Source organism: Ammospiza nelsoni, chromosome 4 (assembly GCF_027579445.1).
Source record: "Ammospiza nelsoni isolate bAmmNel1 chromosome 4, bAmmNel1.pri, whole genome shotgun sequence".
Classification (NCBI taxonomy): domain Eukaryota; kingdom Metazoa; phylum Chordata; class Aves; order Passeriformes; family Passerellidae; genus Ammospiza; species Ammospiza nelsoni.
Window position 1 is genome coordinate 26,568,997 of NC_080636.1, and position 18,191 is coordinate 26,587,187.

General features: G+C 34.8%; 1 protein-coding gene across 9 annotated transcripts in view; it reads right to left on the reverse strand.

The window, feature by feature from the left end:
• Positions 1–18,191, reverse strand: part of FRYL (FRY like transcription coactivator) — a 162,719-nt gene that overhangs the window by 60,394 nt on the left and 84,134 nt on the right. For 6 of the 9 annotated variants that reach the window (XM_059470914.1, XM_059470913.1, XM_059470907.1 and 3 more), the window contains 15 exons: positions 17,796–17,894; positions 16,298–16,399; positions 13,468–13,512; positions 10,119–10,222; positions 9,377–9,485; positions 8,274–8,360; positions 7,474–7,645; positions 6,659–6,791; positions 6,297–6,404; positions 4,876–5,113; positions 4,078–4,263; positions 3,898–3,984; positions 2,881–3,149; positions 2,269–2,464; positions 1,197–1,321 (listed from right to left, as the gene is read on the reverse strand). In XM_059470914.1, coding sequence (XP_059326897.1) covers positions 1,197–1,321; positions 2,269–2,464; positions 2,881–3,149; positions 3,898–3,984; positions 4,078–4,263; positions 4,876–5,113; positions 6,297–6,404; positions 6,659–6,791; positions 7,474–7,645; positions 8,274–8,360; positions 9,377–9,485; positions 10,119–10,222; positions 13,468–13,512; positions 16,298–16,399; positions 17,796–17,894 — 2,060 coding nt within the window. The remainder of the gene's footprint in view (positions 1–1,196; positions 1,322–2,268; positions 2,465–2,880; positions 3,150–3,897; positions 3,985–4,077; positions 4,264–4,875; positions 5,114–6,296; positions 6,405–6,658; positions 6,792–7,473; positions 7,646–8,273; positions 8,361–9,376; positions 9,486–10,118; positions 10,223–13,467; positions 13,513–16,297; positions 16,400–17,795; positions 17,895–18,191) is intronic. The other 3 variants (XM_059470915.1, XM_059470909.1, XM_059470910.1) reach the window with 1 other exon arrangement.

An 18,191-nucleotide genomic window follows, 5' to 3' on the forward strand; every position in this document is an offset into this window, starting at 1 on the left:
TACCTAAAAGAATTTATATGATCAGTTACACAAAGCAAAAATATTATTCTAATAAATGTATGTGGATTGCATGTATATAGTCTATAATGGAAAAAGTTCCTGAGAAAACATAACAAGTGGGGAGGAACAGTGCCTAAAACCACAAAAGCTAAACACCAAATCAGTGCAGAGCAGCAATGGTGAGGGGTAGGCTACAGCTAGCATCTGGTGTGAGTACATGCACTGGACAGAGAAAAAAGCTGGTCATAGAAAAAAAAAACACATTCTGAAATTATAAAACTGATGAGGAATCAGGTTTTTTTCTTTTTAACTTGCTGGACAAGTTGTTTCTAATTCAGAAATCAAGGATTTCTGGTAAAATTATCTCTGAAAGCATTTTCTAGACTTCATAGCTGTTAAGCAGCTCTTCAGGATCATGGCACAAAGTCTTGCTTTACTCCTGGCAGCAAATAAAGTCAGATATCATATAAAATTATAAGATTATCAAGGGATATAAACCAAAACACAACAACTAAGAACCTGGCATTAATATCAATATTGATTTTTTATCTGAGATCATATGGGACACAAGTGACTGGAGAGAAGCATCATCTTATTCAAAACCAACGGTATCAGCAATTCCTGTTCCTTCTGCAGAAGCAGAGTTGGTTGCTGTGCATGCTTCAACTTTATAATTCTCATGATAACTCATAATCTCAACTTTATAACTCATAATTTCTCTCAGCAGCAGAGTTTGGCTGCTGTCAGAGAACATCTGATGGCCTTCCCAGGAGATTTTCTTGCCCTCAGATGTTCTCTCTCTTCATTCATCCTCATAAAGAACAATTGACAATACCAGTAAGGAGAGTTTATCAACTACTACAAACTTGGTTGTTATTAACATTTCAAATGTTATTAGTTCACATAATCTGTTCTTTCAGATAACAGCAGCTTTAAATACCAATAAGCTATTTATTCTTTCTACTAACTTCTTTTTCTTTATGCAGGCACGACCTCCACATAAAATTCTTACCATCTCTAACCATCTCTATCATGCCTCTAAATGCTAGAAAAGACAATGAGAATCAGTTGTCATAGCTTTTTAAAAATTCTTAAAAGGGAAAAAAAAAAGGAAAAAAAAAGGAAATAAAAAATTAGCTCAAATTGCCCAGCTTTATAACCAATTAGAACAGAAATAGATGAAACACAACAGTTACCTAAAAGCTCCTGGGTTGGTCCTGCCAAGTCCCAGGACAAGAGATTCTGTAATTTCCATGCTCTCAGAGCGCATCATTGGAACTATGTGCTTAAACAGGGAGGAAGGGGATGGAATGCCAATAATCTAAGAAGAAAACCAGAACAAAACACAATGAAGTAGCTACCACAAGGTGGTGACATGAAAACATCTGCTGTAATTTCACAGTCTACTCACACTGGACCAGTGACTCAAAATGATAAAAGTGAAATTTATCTTTGACAAGGAAAAGATTTCCTGAAATAGTAAAGTAGTATTAACTACTTCTTGCATCACTGAATTTTCCTATTCAGATGACAATGAATTGCACAATATGATATACAGATGCTTTGCACATTAATGTATCTGCCCTCCTTGGGGAAGAAGTAGATTTCTGGTGTCCAACTCCTTAGACTCCTGAGTAGTTCTCAAAGAGAACAAAGCTTTCACTCTATAGTTTCTCAGAATTGGGGAAAGTATCTTGGTAACAAACAAGTGAAATAGGCTACTTCTGTCAAAAATCTGCGGCATAGTCCATGAATTATCTTTATGTCTACTGTATCTTCTATGGGAAGCCAAAAATGAGATGAACAAAAAGAAGCAAAAGAAGAGGGAAAAAACCCTGTAATCTGCAGATAATATGAAGACAAAAAAGTATCTGTGATTGGGAAAATATACAAGATACATCATGCCTGAATAGGTCCCTGTTTCAGTTATTGAAGTGAGAGTCTATTTTCTCAGAACTACAGAAGTCTAATGACAGCAAAACCACCCCTTTAACAGCAAACAAAACATTTCCTTATTACTGCTAGATAAGATTTTGAGATTTGGTAAATGTCTTCATTATGTGACTGGATTTGCTTTAAAAACATACCACAGACTGGGAAAAGCAAACTAAAACAGTATTCTAAACAAATGAAAAACAAAGGTATCCTAAAAATATTTTCAGACAAATTATACCAGTTTCTAACCACGATAGAACACAATACACCCTCTGGTGTTTCTATTTTCAATAAGATGTAGACTTATTTACAGAAAGTATTAGAAGAACTTACTCTTGAATCAATGCTATAACCACTGTCTGGGGTAGACGCCAGCGTCTCAGGAGGGGAACATCTCACAGAGCCTGTGGAAGTGGAGGAGTTTGAAGAAGATGCTGCACTGCAGCAAAGAATCAGGTAGTTTCTCCAGAGCCCAATATAGGAGTCACTGCTTGTAGTAGTATTTACTTTCTTTGCGTTGATAGGGCTGCTATTAAAAAAGAAAGATAAGAGCTCAGTAGAGTAAATTAAGCTTACTACATTTTACTTTGGTTTTCTACTGAATTTATTTTTCAGTTATACATATGCCACGACTTCTCCAATTGTTAACATAGTAAACTCTGAGTAAGTTATTCAGAGCAGACTTGTACATCAATAATGCATGCTTTTATATTCAAATCTGCTGAACTACAATTTGGCCAAAGGTATTAATTAATGTTTGCTGCAGATGATATTTTATGCAGATAAATCTGCTTTAATTTTTTATTATATAAAGCTGAAATAAATCCACAGACAATATAAAGAATTTATGTTACCTCAATGAAACAATAATGACACTGCAATGATGATAAATCTTGAAATAATACTCAATATAGTATAATGTATTTACTTAAGAAATAAACTTACTTGATATCCACTTGTGGAGACAGCAGCTGAAGTCTTGTATAAGCAAATGTCCAAGCATAGCTTACAGCTGTTGGGCAGTGTTTTGGAAGATTTTCCTGCTTCATGAAACTTGAGAGGCTTATAATCCATGGATCTTGGCCTTGAGTCACATGTGCAAATATCCAAATATGTGAGGGACTGACCACATCAAGGTGGTGGCTGATTGGGGAGGAATTCCAGTCAGCCAGAGTTTGTAAATCTATTGAACTGGGACAGTACAGTAAAGTAGTCTGTGTGCATAGAAAAGACAATGAGGAAATATTTAATACCCATGTATTTTAAGCAACAATATCTTTTGTTATTTATCTAATAAAGTATCAGTATCAAAAGCACACCCATAACAGAGAAAAAAGTAATTTATGGGGCTTTTTACAGAAGATCTTAATGTAAACAGCTATAGAAACATGTTGTTTGTGAACAAACTGGTATTAGGAAATAGCAAATCCTAGAAAAAGACCCTTTCATGCATAAAGATTTAATTCTTCCAAAAGCTTTGTACTCTAAAAGCCTTACTACTGGATTCCAATTTGTTTCCTAAAATCAGAAGTTTGCTTAATACTTAGGAGTTTATGATAAATACCTAAGTGTGGAATTCAGCTGTTATTCACTGACAGCTATTAGAGCATTCATCATGGATAAAGGCACATTGACTGTTATGACACTGTACTACTGCAGAAAAAAGCAGTGCCCTTTGCTTTTAAGAAATTGCAGTCTGTGAGCAAGATGAGAAAAAACAGATAAAGACACAGCTCTCAGTGTTTATATGGTGGTGATAACAACACACTATCAGTCAGAAAGTTTACAATGGTGGAGTCAACCTCACAACATACCTCAGATTTTTGCCTTTTTGCGGTGATAAATTGCTATTAAAATCAGCATGAACATAATGACGCTATCATTTGAAATACACACTATTTATTTGGGATAGCTTTACAGAATTACTTCATCTTACAAGCAACTTTACATAAAAAGTCCTACCTGGTCAGCCCCTGTGAGATGTATGAAACTCTCCAGGATAGTAGCACTCAGTCTGTCCATTACATCTATAGCCAACTCATCATCACTCTACAAAAAGCACAAAGCATACTAGGCTCAAAGAATGCCAAAAAATAAAAGCAGTTTCACCAGGCAGCCTAAGAATGGGTCATCAACTGTTACCTTTGAAATTTCTAGAAGTGTGAACAAGGCCCTTATTTCTCTGAGAACACTGACAGCTAATCTCCTGGTGGCAGGCCTTGTGCTGCAAAGGATGACCAAAGCAAAGCCTTCCACCACATGGAATACACTGGAGTAAAGGGTCCTCTCCAGGGGAAGGGTATGGGCAGCCCCATTGGATACACCACGCTAAGAAAAACAACACAGAAGTTAAGCAAATAAAGAAAAACTAAACACAGCTAAGATGCAGTTCCATTATTGGCAATGGCTGATTTAAAAATAAAACATTCAGATTTTTGGCTACTGGTCAAATTTTGCATTATGAGAATGACATAATATTAGTCACTTCATTTTTTATTACCTCTCTGAATTTAGTCCAAACAAATACCACAAGAACATCTTTATTTCACTTTCTCACAAGATGATGCAATGAGAGCAAAATTTCAAAAACCTCAAGCAATACTCTTTTGTAAACAATTATGATATTAAATTATTTGAACCCTTTCTATTGGCAAGTAAAAACTGGTGGGCTTAATTCTACTGTTTAATAACTCCTACATATTTCCTATAATGTAAGCAAAATGTGGTCATGAATTAGTGTTCACATAATACTTAATAATTTGGGACTACTTTTATTTTGATAAAAAATGTTAACTTAAAATGAGAGATCTAGAAGTCTTCAAGTGTTGTAAGAAATTTAGCTGAATATTTATTACTTAACAAAACCAGTAAAGCCCACTACTAAGTTTGTATGTAGATTCCAAGTATGTTTTAACACCAAAGGATCTTATATAGATATACCTGAGCATCTTGGGTTTTATTGTGCATTTGGGCTGCTTGTTTCCACTGATTTATGAGCTGCACTAACATTTTTACTGCATTATCAAGAAGTGTTGGGTGGATGTCAGTCACTTCACGCACAATAAAATAAACAAATCCTGAAAGAACATCTTCCCGCCAATCTGGAAAATCAAGCATCAATGCTTGGAGTGTATTGAAAGCCAAGGCACGAAGTTCTTCATCCATATGAATTGTCAGCCTGTTTAGAAAAAACATTGGAATCATCACCCTAAATAAGCATACTCTTAACCAGTCTTTATCATTTAAAGTTTGGTGTTTACTCTTCCTTCTTTACTGTACAATGCAGAACAGTTCCACAGAGATTCATTTCCTGCACTGGATAAAACTGAAACTGGCTAGTAAGAGAAGGCACTTCTACTAAAGCAAAATAATGCAAAGTTTCACAAAACTTAATATAAATAAACTGTGTTCAAGAGAGACTATCAAGTTTTTAACAAAGGCGCATCTTTGCAGGTGTCTAAGCTCAGCAGATCAGCACCCTGTGATGTATAGGCTATTTTCTTCAAATTAAAATTGAAAACAACACATTTGTTTTGCAGCTAAAGGACACTTACTTTAGATATGAGAAAAAATTCACAAAACAATCCTTTGAACATATACCTAAAAATCCATCTAAGCCTGCTATAGTAGAAGACACTTCTTCCGGTATTATAATATTACTTAATAATTTTATGTCTTTAATATTATTTTAAACATTGAAGAAAGAGTGTTAGAAAAATCTTATTCTCCTAAGTTATTACTAACTTTTTATATATGTAACTCAACCCTTTATATGAAAATGAATTTAGAATTTCCAAGCGATATGTTGTGCTGTATTTCTGTGCCAGACTATTCTTACATTTATAATTTAAAAATATCTTCTCAACTATATATCAGTACTGACAGGGTATATTCAATTTAAACTGAGATAAGAGATGGAAGAATATGCGTAGTGTTGGATCACAGAAAGATGGAAAAACAAAGCAGGATTAGTAGAGAAAAATAATGAAGTTTCCCCCAGGTGCCTATCTCAAATTTTGGTAATGTCAAACAGGACTGACTTTATGAAAATATATAGTATTCGCAACACAAGAAAAAAAGGGAGGAAAAAAAGTATAGCAGGTTAAAAAAAACAAAGCAACAGCAAAAAATTCCTAGTTCTCAAAATACTCTCTCTAAAAATACATGCAAGGTCTGCAGGATAAATTGGCCTCCTGCTACTACAGCCAGTAAAAGCTGACCAACTGCAGAAGGCTGGCAGGAGCAGCGAGGACAGAGTGTGCATGCAGGGACTCACGCTGCAGAGCGAGGGCACTGACAATTGTGCACATGCAGCATTTGAAACAGAACATCCACTAAGAGCACAATCCTGTTTCTCTTACCTTGCAAGCAATTCAATGAGGTCAGTCCTACTCATGCCATCTGGAATCAGTCTTGGGATAGCAGCAATGCAAGTTCTGAACAAATCTATCTTAGGTTTCCTCTCACCCCTACAAAAGCAGTTTATAATCAATAAAGAGACCAGAAAATTTACTTCAGTACACTAGAAATGTATTTTCAATTTCATGCCACGACTATGGAGGTAACATACATTTTTATCAATAATTAACGAAACTAACATTCACTTAATAGTCCAGAAGAAACCTCACAACTGTAACACTTTAATGATGGCATCTGCAACATAAGAGAATAAAAATAATGTGATGCTACTGTGACAGCGAAAATGCTGCAATTCAGTACATACGTAATCATGTCTTCTGGTTCTTTATTGGACATCTGCACACTAGTCATGCACATGGGCCGTCCAACTTCTTTGTCCAAATGCCTAAGAATGCTATCCAGTGCTTTTCTGACTTGAGGATAGTATATGGACATTCCTGAAAAATCAAAGAGTGAGTTCCATCACCTTCTTTCATATTTTTATTAAAAAATCTGCCACTTATTCAGGTTAGGACAAGTTTCTTATTGCACAGACGACATGAAATATATATTTTAACTGTCAAAACAAATGCATGTATTTATGAAATACATATCTATAAATATAAGACATTATACAAAAGTAGAAGTTTCCTGCAGGAAAAACAAAAACAATGAAGTAACCATTAGCTGTTTCTTCATTTTCTCAATTCCAAGCTTTTTAGTTCTAGTTTAAATTTGACATGTTGAAACAGTCCTTTGAGATGACTACCTCATTCATAGAAGATCAACAAGGCAAAGGGATTTAGAGTGTCTTACTCCACTCAGCTGTGAGACATTTGGGACATTTTAGAGTGACATCAAGAAAAAAAAAAAAAAACTTGCCATGCTGTTTACTACACTCACTGCACTCAGGCTTCTTTGTACTTATTTTGCAATAAGTGCAAAACACTTTAAGACATGGGTTTAGTTTGAGACACCAGAGGGTCATTAATGTCTAGCAGCCCTCTCTAAAAATCAAAGTAATTCTGGCTAACAATTAAAATAAATACATAAATAAAGTTACACTAATTTACTGATGAGAATAATTGGGAATATACACATACATATTGAAATGCCAACTTACAAAAGAATACAACATACCTATAACTTTTGCTTCCTCATCTGTCAGTGTTTTATTAAGAAAAATTTTCTTCACACGTAGAGTATTTCCCGACGGAAGAACAACTCCTGTTGTTGGCATTGGTGGTTCACCATCTTTTTGCTGCAAACTATCTGCTATGACAAGGAAGACTCTGAGGCCAATATTCATCCTCTTCAAGCACAACAATGGGAGAAAAAAAGGGAAAAGAGAAAAAATTACAATATTGAAGTAACACAGAGACAAAATACAAATTGCATTTTTCCTCTCTTTTAAACAGACAGCAAGACAGACCTAATTTAAATGTTGCATATTAAGGTAATGAAGTAACAGGAATAGAGCTTAAGTTTTCTGTGCCGCTCCACTTTCTGATTCAAGTGAACTGACTGGGCCCAGGCTAAGATACAGAATATTTTATAGTACTGAGCACTCAAGGACTTGATATGAACCTCTAGAGCAACACACTGAAGACAGACATTGCTAAACATCCCATCTGTTAGACTGGGTCTTGAAGAGCTAGGCATGACTTTCCTGAAAAAATGCTTTACAGTTACACTGTACCAAAACCCCCATACTTTCTGAAATTGTTCTTGAAATCAGTCTTAACTGTAGAACTGCTTGCTCACCTAAAATTAAACAGCAACAGTGCACAACAACAATTACTTCTTCAGTATTAGCAGAACACTCCTTCAGATACTCATTAATTTGCTTTTATCTCGGTGCAAACAAAGTTAACCACTTCCTCCCCAAAAATCCCTCAATGCCTTGTTCTCATGGCATGCAAGTAATGAGCTTTTATTACCTCTGGATTAATAGTGAAGGTTTTAGGTGATTTTCCAACACTAAGAAGATCAAATATTATTTCTTTCATTGCAAAATCCAAACGTTCCTACAAAGAAAAATAGATTTGTATGATCATCTCTTTCCCATTAATATGCATAATTTCTTGGCTTTGCACAGCTACTGGGTATTATGTCTTAAAATTTATTTTTAAAAGTTTTTAAAATATTTCTTTTTTCCTCCGTATTCTTATGACCTTTTTTTAAAATCTAGTACAATTCAACACAGCTCGTCCCCTGATACGGATGAACCATTTCTCCTGAAAAAATTCCCAGACAATTCATCATCAGATCAAATACATTTCTACAAATAACATGAGCTGTTATAGAAAAAAGAAATTGGGATAAAGAGAAGCCCTAAGGTAGAAAAAAATACTACATATAAATATAAATATAAAAATATAAACAGTGATGAGTTGTGCATCCTGCCTCATCCTTGTATGACCAAAAGCAAATAGTTTTGGATGCTGAAGCACAGACAAGCTATTTCTAAGACAGGAAAAGATGTCTCTAATATATAAAGTTAAAGATTAATGAGAGCTCATCTTGTGATATTGCATCTTGCATTTTGATATTAGGACAAGAAATGCACCTAAAATAATATAAATCATAATGTAATGCTGACTATATACTACTGCATTCATTGCATACTATTTCTGTCTATTGAGGTCAGTCTCCAGGCTAAACATAAATAGGTATTGCTGTTCTAATTCTTTGTCCCTTATAAAACTACCATAATGGATATAGTAATTATATTGCAAACATATAAATATATATATATATATATATATATATATATATATATATACAGCACGCAACAGTGCAATACAAATGTAAATACTAATCATCATAATGTTTGTACATACGAGTTTGTGAAGTTCAAAAAAAAAATTTTGCCACCAATTGAAAGAGAATTAATTCTTTTGTTTGTTACACATATTTGGAGAAATTCTACTCAAGATGAGACCACTTGCAGTGGAAACATTTCAAAAATGAACCTTAAACTTAAATTTCTTCCAAATAATGTTCATCCTACTATTATAGCTCTAGCTAGATGCATTCTTACCTGAGCAATGAACTGAATAATCTTCACAAATATATTCAGAGGTGTGTCTCGTGGGACCACGCTGCGCGACCCTTTTGGGAAAAGTGCTGATACAATGCTCATGAGACGGCTACAAGAGTTTAGAAACAAAAAGAAATAAAAAGATCTTTTAAAAATAGATACTTATAACAGCACAGATGTTACAGTTCAAATCTGGAAGAGTGTGAGTGTGTGTGTGTGCGTGTGTGTGGACCTACTATGAAATAATATAGAAGCCTATACAGGTAGGATCAGGTACAGGAAGCCCAGCACCAGCTGTCACAGGCAATAGGATCATGGGTTCCTCTATGAACTGAAAAATATCCTGTTTTAAACCAGTTACTAATAGTCAGGAGGAGGGGCAAAATCTGAATGACTATTCCAAATTCTCATTATACACAAATATAAATAAAACCTTTTTATTTCCAGTCCATACTTAGTGATGGACACTTCATATCCAATTTGTTCTGTCACCATTGGTGCCTTTTGACTTTAATAAATTTCCTGCTCATCTCTCTGCCTTCTTCTATCCCTGCAAAGACAATTCGAGACTCTATTCCTTCTTCCATCAAAGTACTCAAGGGCTTTTGGTTTTTTACAAAATATTTACTGCTTATTTGACTAAACCATCCCTGAGCTGGCTTCAAGCTCTCTTCTGATATCACTAAATTGGAATAAAATCTCCATCATCAGTAGTTTAAAATACTTTGTATAATGAACTTACCTTTGAGTTACAGTGTTGCTTTCACATTTAATTCTAATAACATAAACCCACAATAACCTATACAAAGATTCCAGTGCAACTCGGGACATTTTGGGATCTTTATTCTGTAAAATAAATTTAGAAATACAGTTATTGTTGCCTGTGAGACACTGACAAAATTCTATTATAACGTTTATTTATTTTGAAAATAAATTTTTAACAATGAAAGCAGATGGGTTTAATACTGACTACAATTTTTTGGTATTTTTTCAAAAACAAACCAAGCCTGTATTGCATATTTCCTAACCTTAAATTTTTAACTAGTAACTCCAGCTCATTTTACACATCTCTAACTCTGAGGGCAGAGCAGTAACTAAAAAGCAGATATTCTTCTTGAGATGAACACACCAAGAGTAAATTGCTTTCAAGAACTTTTCTCAGAAAGCCATTGGTAACAAATACCTACTTCATAGCAAACCAATTTTTAGTTTGTCTAAAACATTGGAGTAGCTGCTTTGGATCAGGCACAAGGTCTCATTCCATCACTCAGCCTGTGACAGCAGACAATAGCAGGTGCAGAAGAAAAGAATGCAAAACAGGGAAGGCACACAAAGATGCATCTCTGGGTGTGGCTTCAGACAATGCAGACACTTCCTGCAGGCTGTATTAGTGTTTGCCCACTTTCAATGAACTTTTATTGTAACAATTATGCTACTGCTTCTTGAATTAATATAAAATCTAGCAGCACAATTCAGTTTAAATAATGTACTGAACACAAAATGATTTTTGTCTTCAAGCTGCTACTGAGTTTAGCTTTGCTCCTCCAAGCTCATAAACTGTGTAAAACAGTAGCTAGCATTCTTTGTACCAGCTCCAGAAACCTCCTTTCCAAATAGGGATTCTTGGAGTACTTACAATCTAGAAGTGTCCAGCAAGATTCCTGGACCTGGCCATAAGTATAAATTTCTGAATATAATAAATGATTCTGAGTTGTCAACTTTTTAGGCATTATCCCAATTCAAACTAATAAACCCAAACAAAACTAACAAAAAAGCAAAAACAGAACCCCAAAACCACACCTTCCCCACCTCCAGTGAAGTCCCTCTGTCTCAAGACATATCTATATGATGACTTGAACATAATTAATTTCATTTTTTTTTTGCCACAAGCCAGTGAGTCAGAATTGCAGATGCCTTTGTCCTTCCAGGACAAATGGAGTGCAAATTCACAAAGGGTGTAAGTAGAACTAAAAAAACATACTGTTCAAAAAGAGATGGTCTCATTCATGGTAAGGGTAAGTGGAACTAAAAAAAAATACTGTTCAAAAAGAGATGGTCTCATTCATGGTTCTCTCTCCACAACCTCAATGCTCCCTGTACATTAATTCTAGCAGTAAGAAAGTCCAACTCACACCCATAAGCTGATCAAAATAACCTCATGTCCATGTCTGTATAAAAGACTGTATACACAAAGGAGAGTAATTTTGGTGGCTTTAACACAGGTGGGTCCAGGCTACTGGTTTTGGTACTAAAAGCCTATCACAGAATCACAGAGGCAGAAGTGGTATTTCAAAGTAGGACAGACAAGTAACACACAAGATTGACTACCAGAATATTAGAGGGAATAACTTAACCCAGTTTACATCTGTGATAATGCTGTTCTGTCTTCCCTTCATACATCAATGTGTGCTGCCATCACCTCTGAGTCAGCACTACAGCTAGGCAGTGGGTAAATTTAGGGAAGTGATCTGGATAAAATCTATCCAGCAAGAAGTTACACCTGTCCCTGCTTACTATTCACACTGATAAATGTCTCACCCTACAGCTAATTTACCTGCAGTGCTACTGTGAGCAAGAAGGAAATGTAACTCTACCAGAGGGTGAGACTGGGATAGCTTTGATTCTAATCAGCTTAAACAGCAAAACTCCCACAATATTATTACTCACTGTATTTAGTTTACAGGCCAACAATTATTGATTGTCAAAGCAGATGGGGAATTCATTGGTACAAGTGTTATCAAAGTCTATCTGAAATGCATCTGGAAATGAGTAATAGTTCAATTTTCTAATTTCTGATATTCTACAGGGGGGCTTAATTTACAGGTCCAGAAGTAAACAAAAAAATTATTGTTGGCTTTCAATAATCTAATAAAAAAATGGTAGATGTTTTAATAATGTGTAAACAATGTTCCATCTGTTAGCAGGTGTATCATCCAATAGAGCTACTTCTGAGTAATTATGACAAAGTTTGCTTGTTATAAAGGAAAAAAAAGGAACATATATAGAGGCATTCACCTTTTTAAAAGAGTTAGGAAATAAATTCTGCAGTACTTTTATTATTTTAAGCATTGAAAATTTTCATTATCACTTCCTACAATGAAGAGTTAAAAAATATTCTAGAAGAAAATTGCTTTTGGGGTCTGAATTACAACACTGCATGTACACCTGGTATTAAGATGTCAGTATTTATTTTCTCTTAGACATTAGAGCAACTAGAATAAGGAATAGATGGCTATGTAATTCAACATCTGGCAGAGTTTTAATCTTTTTTAGATGATATCTGTCACATTTTAAAGTATGCTATATGTTTGGGGTTTTTTAAACATAGTTTTGTTTAAAATTCTAAAACTTTTAAACATAAATTATGGCATCAGCAGACTATGAAAAAAGTTGTCAGGAACAGTATCTGTTACAAAACCAAAAACGTGGGAGCAAATTAAAACACATTAAAATGAGTCAATGAAACAAATCTCAATGATGACAAGAAACAAAATAGCATTTTTTCCATGTTAGTCAAATGTAGTCACTTACTGAAGAAAGTACTTTTTAATACTGATGTTAAACTTTTCTTCTGTTCTGAACTAAAACAATTTCTACTTTTTAAAACCTGCAAAACCAACAGTGTAAAAGTCTTTCAAGTTAGTGCACTGCAAGTTGTTACAGTAAATCAGTTTCACGTTTTTTTACTGTGAAAATGTTTTCAGTTTGCTCACATGCAAGACACTTTTTGAAATGAAGTAACAGAAAAACCCATACAGCTGAATAGGTAGTTACTTCCAGAGGAAACATGCACTGGTGTTCAGGGACACCAGCTGTGATATTAATAATCAATCTCACAAAGCCACACTTTCACCCCCAAGGAAAAACTGGTATTAGACAATTTTCTGATCTTTCTCCTTTACTCCCTGGCAAGAGAAAAACATCTTTGAAACATTAGCTATTCTTAGTCCTATTGCTTCTAACAGTACTAACAGCAATTTTACAAAGAAAGGAAAGCACAAAATACAACAAATAACATAAAAAACCAAAACAAAAGTATTTACATGAGACAAAGCAACATTTCACTGAGTTACAACAACATATTAACTCACCTGCAGTGTTTCTATTTGTTTTCTGATACTGTTGTTAGATGGCATCTAAATAAAGCAATGTGAGACAGCAAAACATAACAAACATGAGAATGGAAGGCACATGCATGTTAGATGAAAAAAAGCTCAAAACCAACAGATAGGTGTCTAGCAAGGACTCTATTCAGTAGAAATAAAAGGGTTTGCTGTAGTGGCAGAAAACGTTCCTTCAATTTTCAAGGTTTTGTGGTAACAGACACTACAGGTAAACTGTGAGGACAAAAAATACTCTTTCTCCAGCCAACAGTGGTGCAGAGTGACAGACACTGTTCTCTCTCATTTCTCCAGCTTTTTAAAATGTTCCTTCCTCCCTCCAGAACAAGTAGTAAAGATATCACAACTCAGATTCATCCAAAAATTTATCAAATTTCTGACAAACTTGCTAGAATTAGTCTGTGTAAATACTAGTCAAAAAAAGTAAGCAAAGTGTTTTACAATACTGACCCAGCTTTACTATCTGCTGAACAAACTCAGAATTTTGCCTACACTACAATGTGTAAAAAAATGTCTGCTGGGCTCAGTGCTGAAACAGCAGCCCAAGCGATTTGTGGGACAAAGCTAACTAAATATATACCAGAAAAAAACCAACCCTTTGGTACACTCCTGGTCTGACTCCTACAGCTCACTGATGTGCTCATTGCACTGGTCCAGACCACTAGGTTTCCTCCTTTCAGCAAGGCTAGGATGTTCTCCCCACACTCTAAGCCTGCTTTGAGGATAACTAAAGGCAACGTGCACTGAAACCCAGCACAAAGAGTTTACAAAGACCATAAATATTGCCAGGTTTAGGATTCAGAGCACTCTCAGGAGCATTATCAAATTTAATAAAGCACCAGAAGGTAAGGCAGGTATGAACAAACTGCATCAGGTACTGTGGGGCCACTGCAAAGGTGTGAGCTTTCACAGCAGAGCAAATGGGCAATGGCTCCTTTCAGCCACCAACGTGCTCATTTCACCACCACCGTGGTGCTCATGGCTCAGGAGAGTTTGTACTGGGCACTCACCAGGGAATAATGAGAGCACCACGAATCCATAACCTACATTACCTCTTGGTGACTTCTAGCATGCCTGTACTCTTCATGGAATATCCCTGTGACAGACTCCAAGTGTTATCATTATTTCAATTCCTAATTTGTTCATTTCAACAAATACAGTAGGGGTAAATGAATCCTGTTAGTGCTCTAAGCATCTCCTAGTAACTTTCAAAATTACTTTATTAATAACAAGGATACTAGAGGCAATGGATTTGGAATTTCTTATTTCATTTTACATATTTAAATAACTCCAAATAAAATAATTTTAGTCATTAGAAAATCAGGAAATAAAATGAGGGGAAATCCGAAAGACTAAACTGCTGTGAAATTTAGATTTGTAAATTAATGAGATTACTTATTACAGAGTGCATGCATTTAATTAGCTTCAGAAACAAAGGAACACATTAATTCATAAGATACATCAGGACAGTGGGGGTGTATTTTTCAAGATTAAGCTCAATGAAATTTCTGAACAAGGTAGGCACCCAAAAAACTTGATAGTATTTGGTGTGCCAAATTAAACCAAGGCATAAAATACCCTAAAGGACTCATTGATGGCATAGCATCATAACACTGCAAATTCTGAATTGCAGAAATTCATAAGTGGAATTTCTGCTGAATAGAGCCTTACAGTAAATGTGTTAAGCTGTTAGTGGTTAACAAATCTAAGTAAAATATAAAATGCATGCTCAGCAAATACCAGTTAAACTCACTGGCATTTATAGTTTTAATACATCCATTACCAGCGATGGACATTATGCCAGAAAAAGGCAACTCCTAGATTGTAAGGAGTTTTTTTTAAAGCTTTAAAAACAAAAGCACAAGCAGCCTCCATAAGCAAAATAAACCACAAAACAAAAATCAAGGCAAATACTGCAAAAGAACTGCAATAATGTTAGATGAAAAATATACAGAACCCAACAAGCAACAGAAAGGTGTGAAAGATGTTGTAAGAACAAAATGACCCAAAACAATCAAAGCAGCTAAACTGTTTTCCTTTTGACTTCATGCTGGTTTATGTATTTTACAAATAAGCTTTGTAACTGTCACTCATAACTAACCAGAATCAGCGTTGTGAAGGAGGATCAAAGAATTTATTAACATTATCAAAATCAATACATTAGGCAAAATCAAGAATTATGTTAATCATAATCAAAGAAAGAACACATACAATAACTACAATAAAGTGACTGATTTGCAAATATCTTGATGTCTTCATCAACCAATTGATGGTTACAATGATACCAACAGAAGGCACAAGTTAAAGGGACACTGTAATTGGTTTTTTAAAATTTGTATCACAGGCTGTAGATATAACATCTTTTCTGGTCTCACAGCTCATTTTCTATTCCCTCAATAAGTGAACAAAAGACAGGAAGTTTGTACTTCCTATACATTCTACTTAGAGCAGATAAGTCACTTATTTTCTCACATATAATTTACACAGAAAGAAATATGGTTTATATTTTCTCTGGCATTAATAGCCCTTGTTAGCAGACACTTCTGCAGATTTTACTCAATAAAAATTATAATCCCCAAGGGGACCACACTTATTTGCAACATAATATAGCATCACAAAAACTTACTACTAGGTTTAATACAGAGACTTGAAACATTTAATTTCTTTTTAGAAAAATATTTCAGTGTCCTTTTAAACAGCCAAATATTACTCATTGTTTATTTGGCACAAGAATGCTGAAAACATATTGTCATAAATGCTAGTGATTTGCAACAGTTCCTTAATTAGAAAGGATTCTTACCTTCAGATGTGACAAACAGTTCTGCAGGAAAACGTGCCAGTTATTTAAAAAAAACTGTTTCTGACTGACACACAACAGGCAGGTGATCAATGGGTACAAAGCCTATGAGTAGGGGGAAAAAGAATTGATCAAATTGCTCTTTGCAGACCTCCCAAGTGTTTTACATTGAGAATGAGACACAGTTGGCTGCTGCCCCTCACTGTCACAGTTTTGGCACTGCATGGCCCCTCTCCCTGCCCTGGGACACTCGTGCACAGTGCCCTGGTAACTCCTGAGTGCTGCAAGAGCTCAGGGGGTCACACTGGGGCAGGAGGACCAAGGTGAAGCTCATCCCCCAGCAAGGCCTGATGTCAAACAAGGACTGTGAGAAGTCTGATCCTTCCTACAATGTTCAGGCTTTCCCTGCAACCACAAGACTCAATTCATGTAGCTCTACATGCTGGGCAGGTGCACTGCCTCCATGAATATTCAGGAAAAATATTAACTCAATAAAAACTCAGACTTTAAGTTGTCAGAAATGCTACTTCTACTCAAGATCTACTTTTAGTGAGGAATGAACCACAATATATTTTATTTTAAATCTGTGCATATGCAAAGTATGATTTAGCTTTGCTTTAGTAAGGTAAGATTTAAGTACCACAACCTTTTAACACATAATGGTGATTAGTACCAAATCTGACTGCAGCTTTTCTTGTTATGAAGCACAACTAAAGGATGAGTAGGTAAACAATATTCCTGATACAACGTTTCTAACTTCATTTTAAAAATTATATCTTTAATACTAATATCAACCACTTTATGTTACTCTTACATAAAGAGTTTAACCAATACAATGATATATGCTTTATATGTGCAGAATACTAGAAAGAAAAGCTCATCCATAACATGAAAGTGAGAATATAACATTTTAAATTCACTTGCATTTACTTAATGTGCCAACTGAAATGCAAAAAGTAGCTCTACATTTTCAGCAAAGTGAAGTAAATCAACCTGAAACATGGCTGCCATAGTCATCAAAAATAACCAAATACTGCAAAAATAAGAGATAATTTAAAAAATGATAGAATTTAAACATGGCGTATGATGAGAGGAGAGAACCAGGCTAAAGCAGGAGTATTAAGAGGCTGCTATTTTACTGAAAAAGTCTTGTCTGACATTTGCATCTTTTAATTAATCCTAATTTAAATATATTCAGACTCCCTGAATGCAAGTTTTTTACTAAAAAGACATTAAGTTAAATAACTCTGCTAAAATCCACTAAAATAATCAAAAACAAGCACTGACTTCAAGACAATCTCACATGTGAGATAAGAGCACATATCTGCACAAAGAAACAAAGCAAAATTAGAACAAATGCACACACACTATGGGAATTTAATTATACTGAGATGTTAAGATTTAAATTAATATGGCTTGATAAGCTTTTCCTCATATAATGCACTAGCTTAAGAGCCTAAGATGAGCAAATTGGAGAAGTTGAAATATTTCTTTAAAATACCAGCGAGTGCTTCTTCCTTGAACTCAATTCAAAGGTAGTCTGATAAAGCATCTCCACAAAATTTTTCAAACATGGCACATTCACTTCATTTTTAACAGCCTATAAAAAAAAAGCACAAATTAACGGGCTTAAAAATTTACAAAGAAGGCAATTTAAATACACATTAAGATGTCTATGAATTCAAAACCACTCAAAAGTTAAATTTCACATTAGTAAGGTATTTCAGTGTATTTATCTGAAATAAAAACAGAAGCATAAGAAATCATGCCATACACTACAATCATATGGTTAAAATTAACAATTAAAGCAAATATACGAAAAACTCCACCCCAACAGAACAGTCCACTAAAATAAATTGGTTTAGGAACATGGTCTCTATTCCGTACTCAAAGAAGA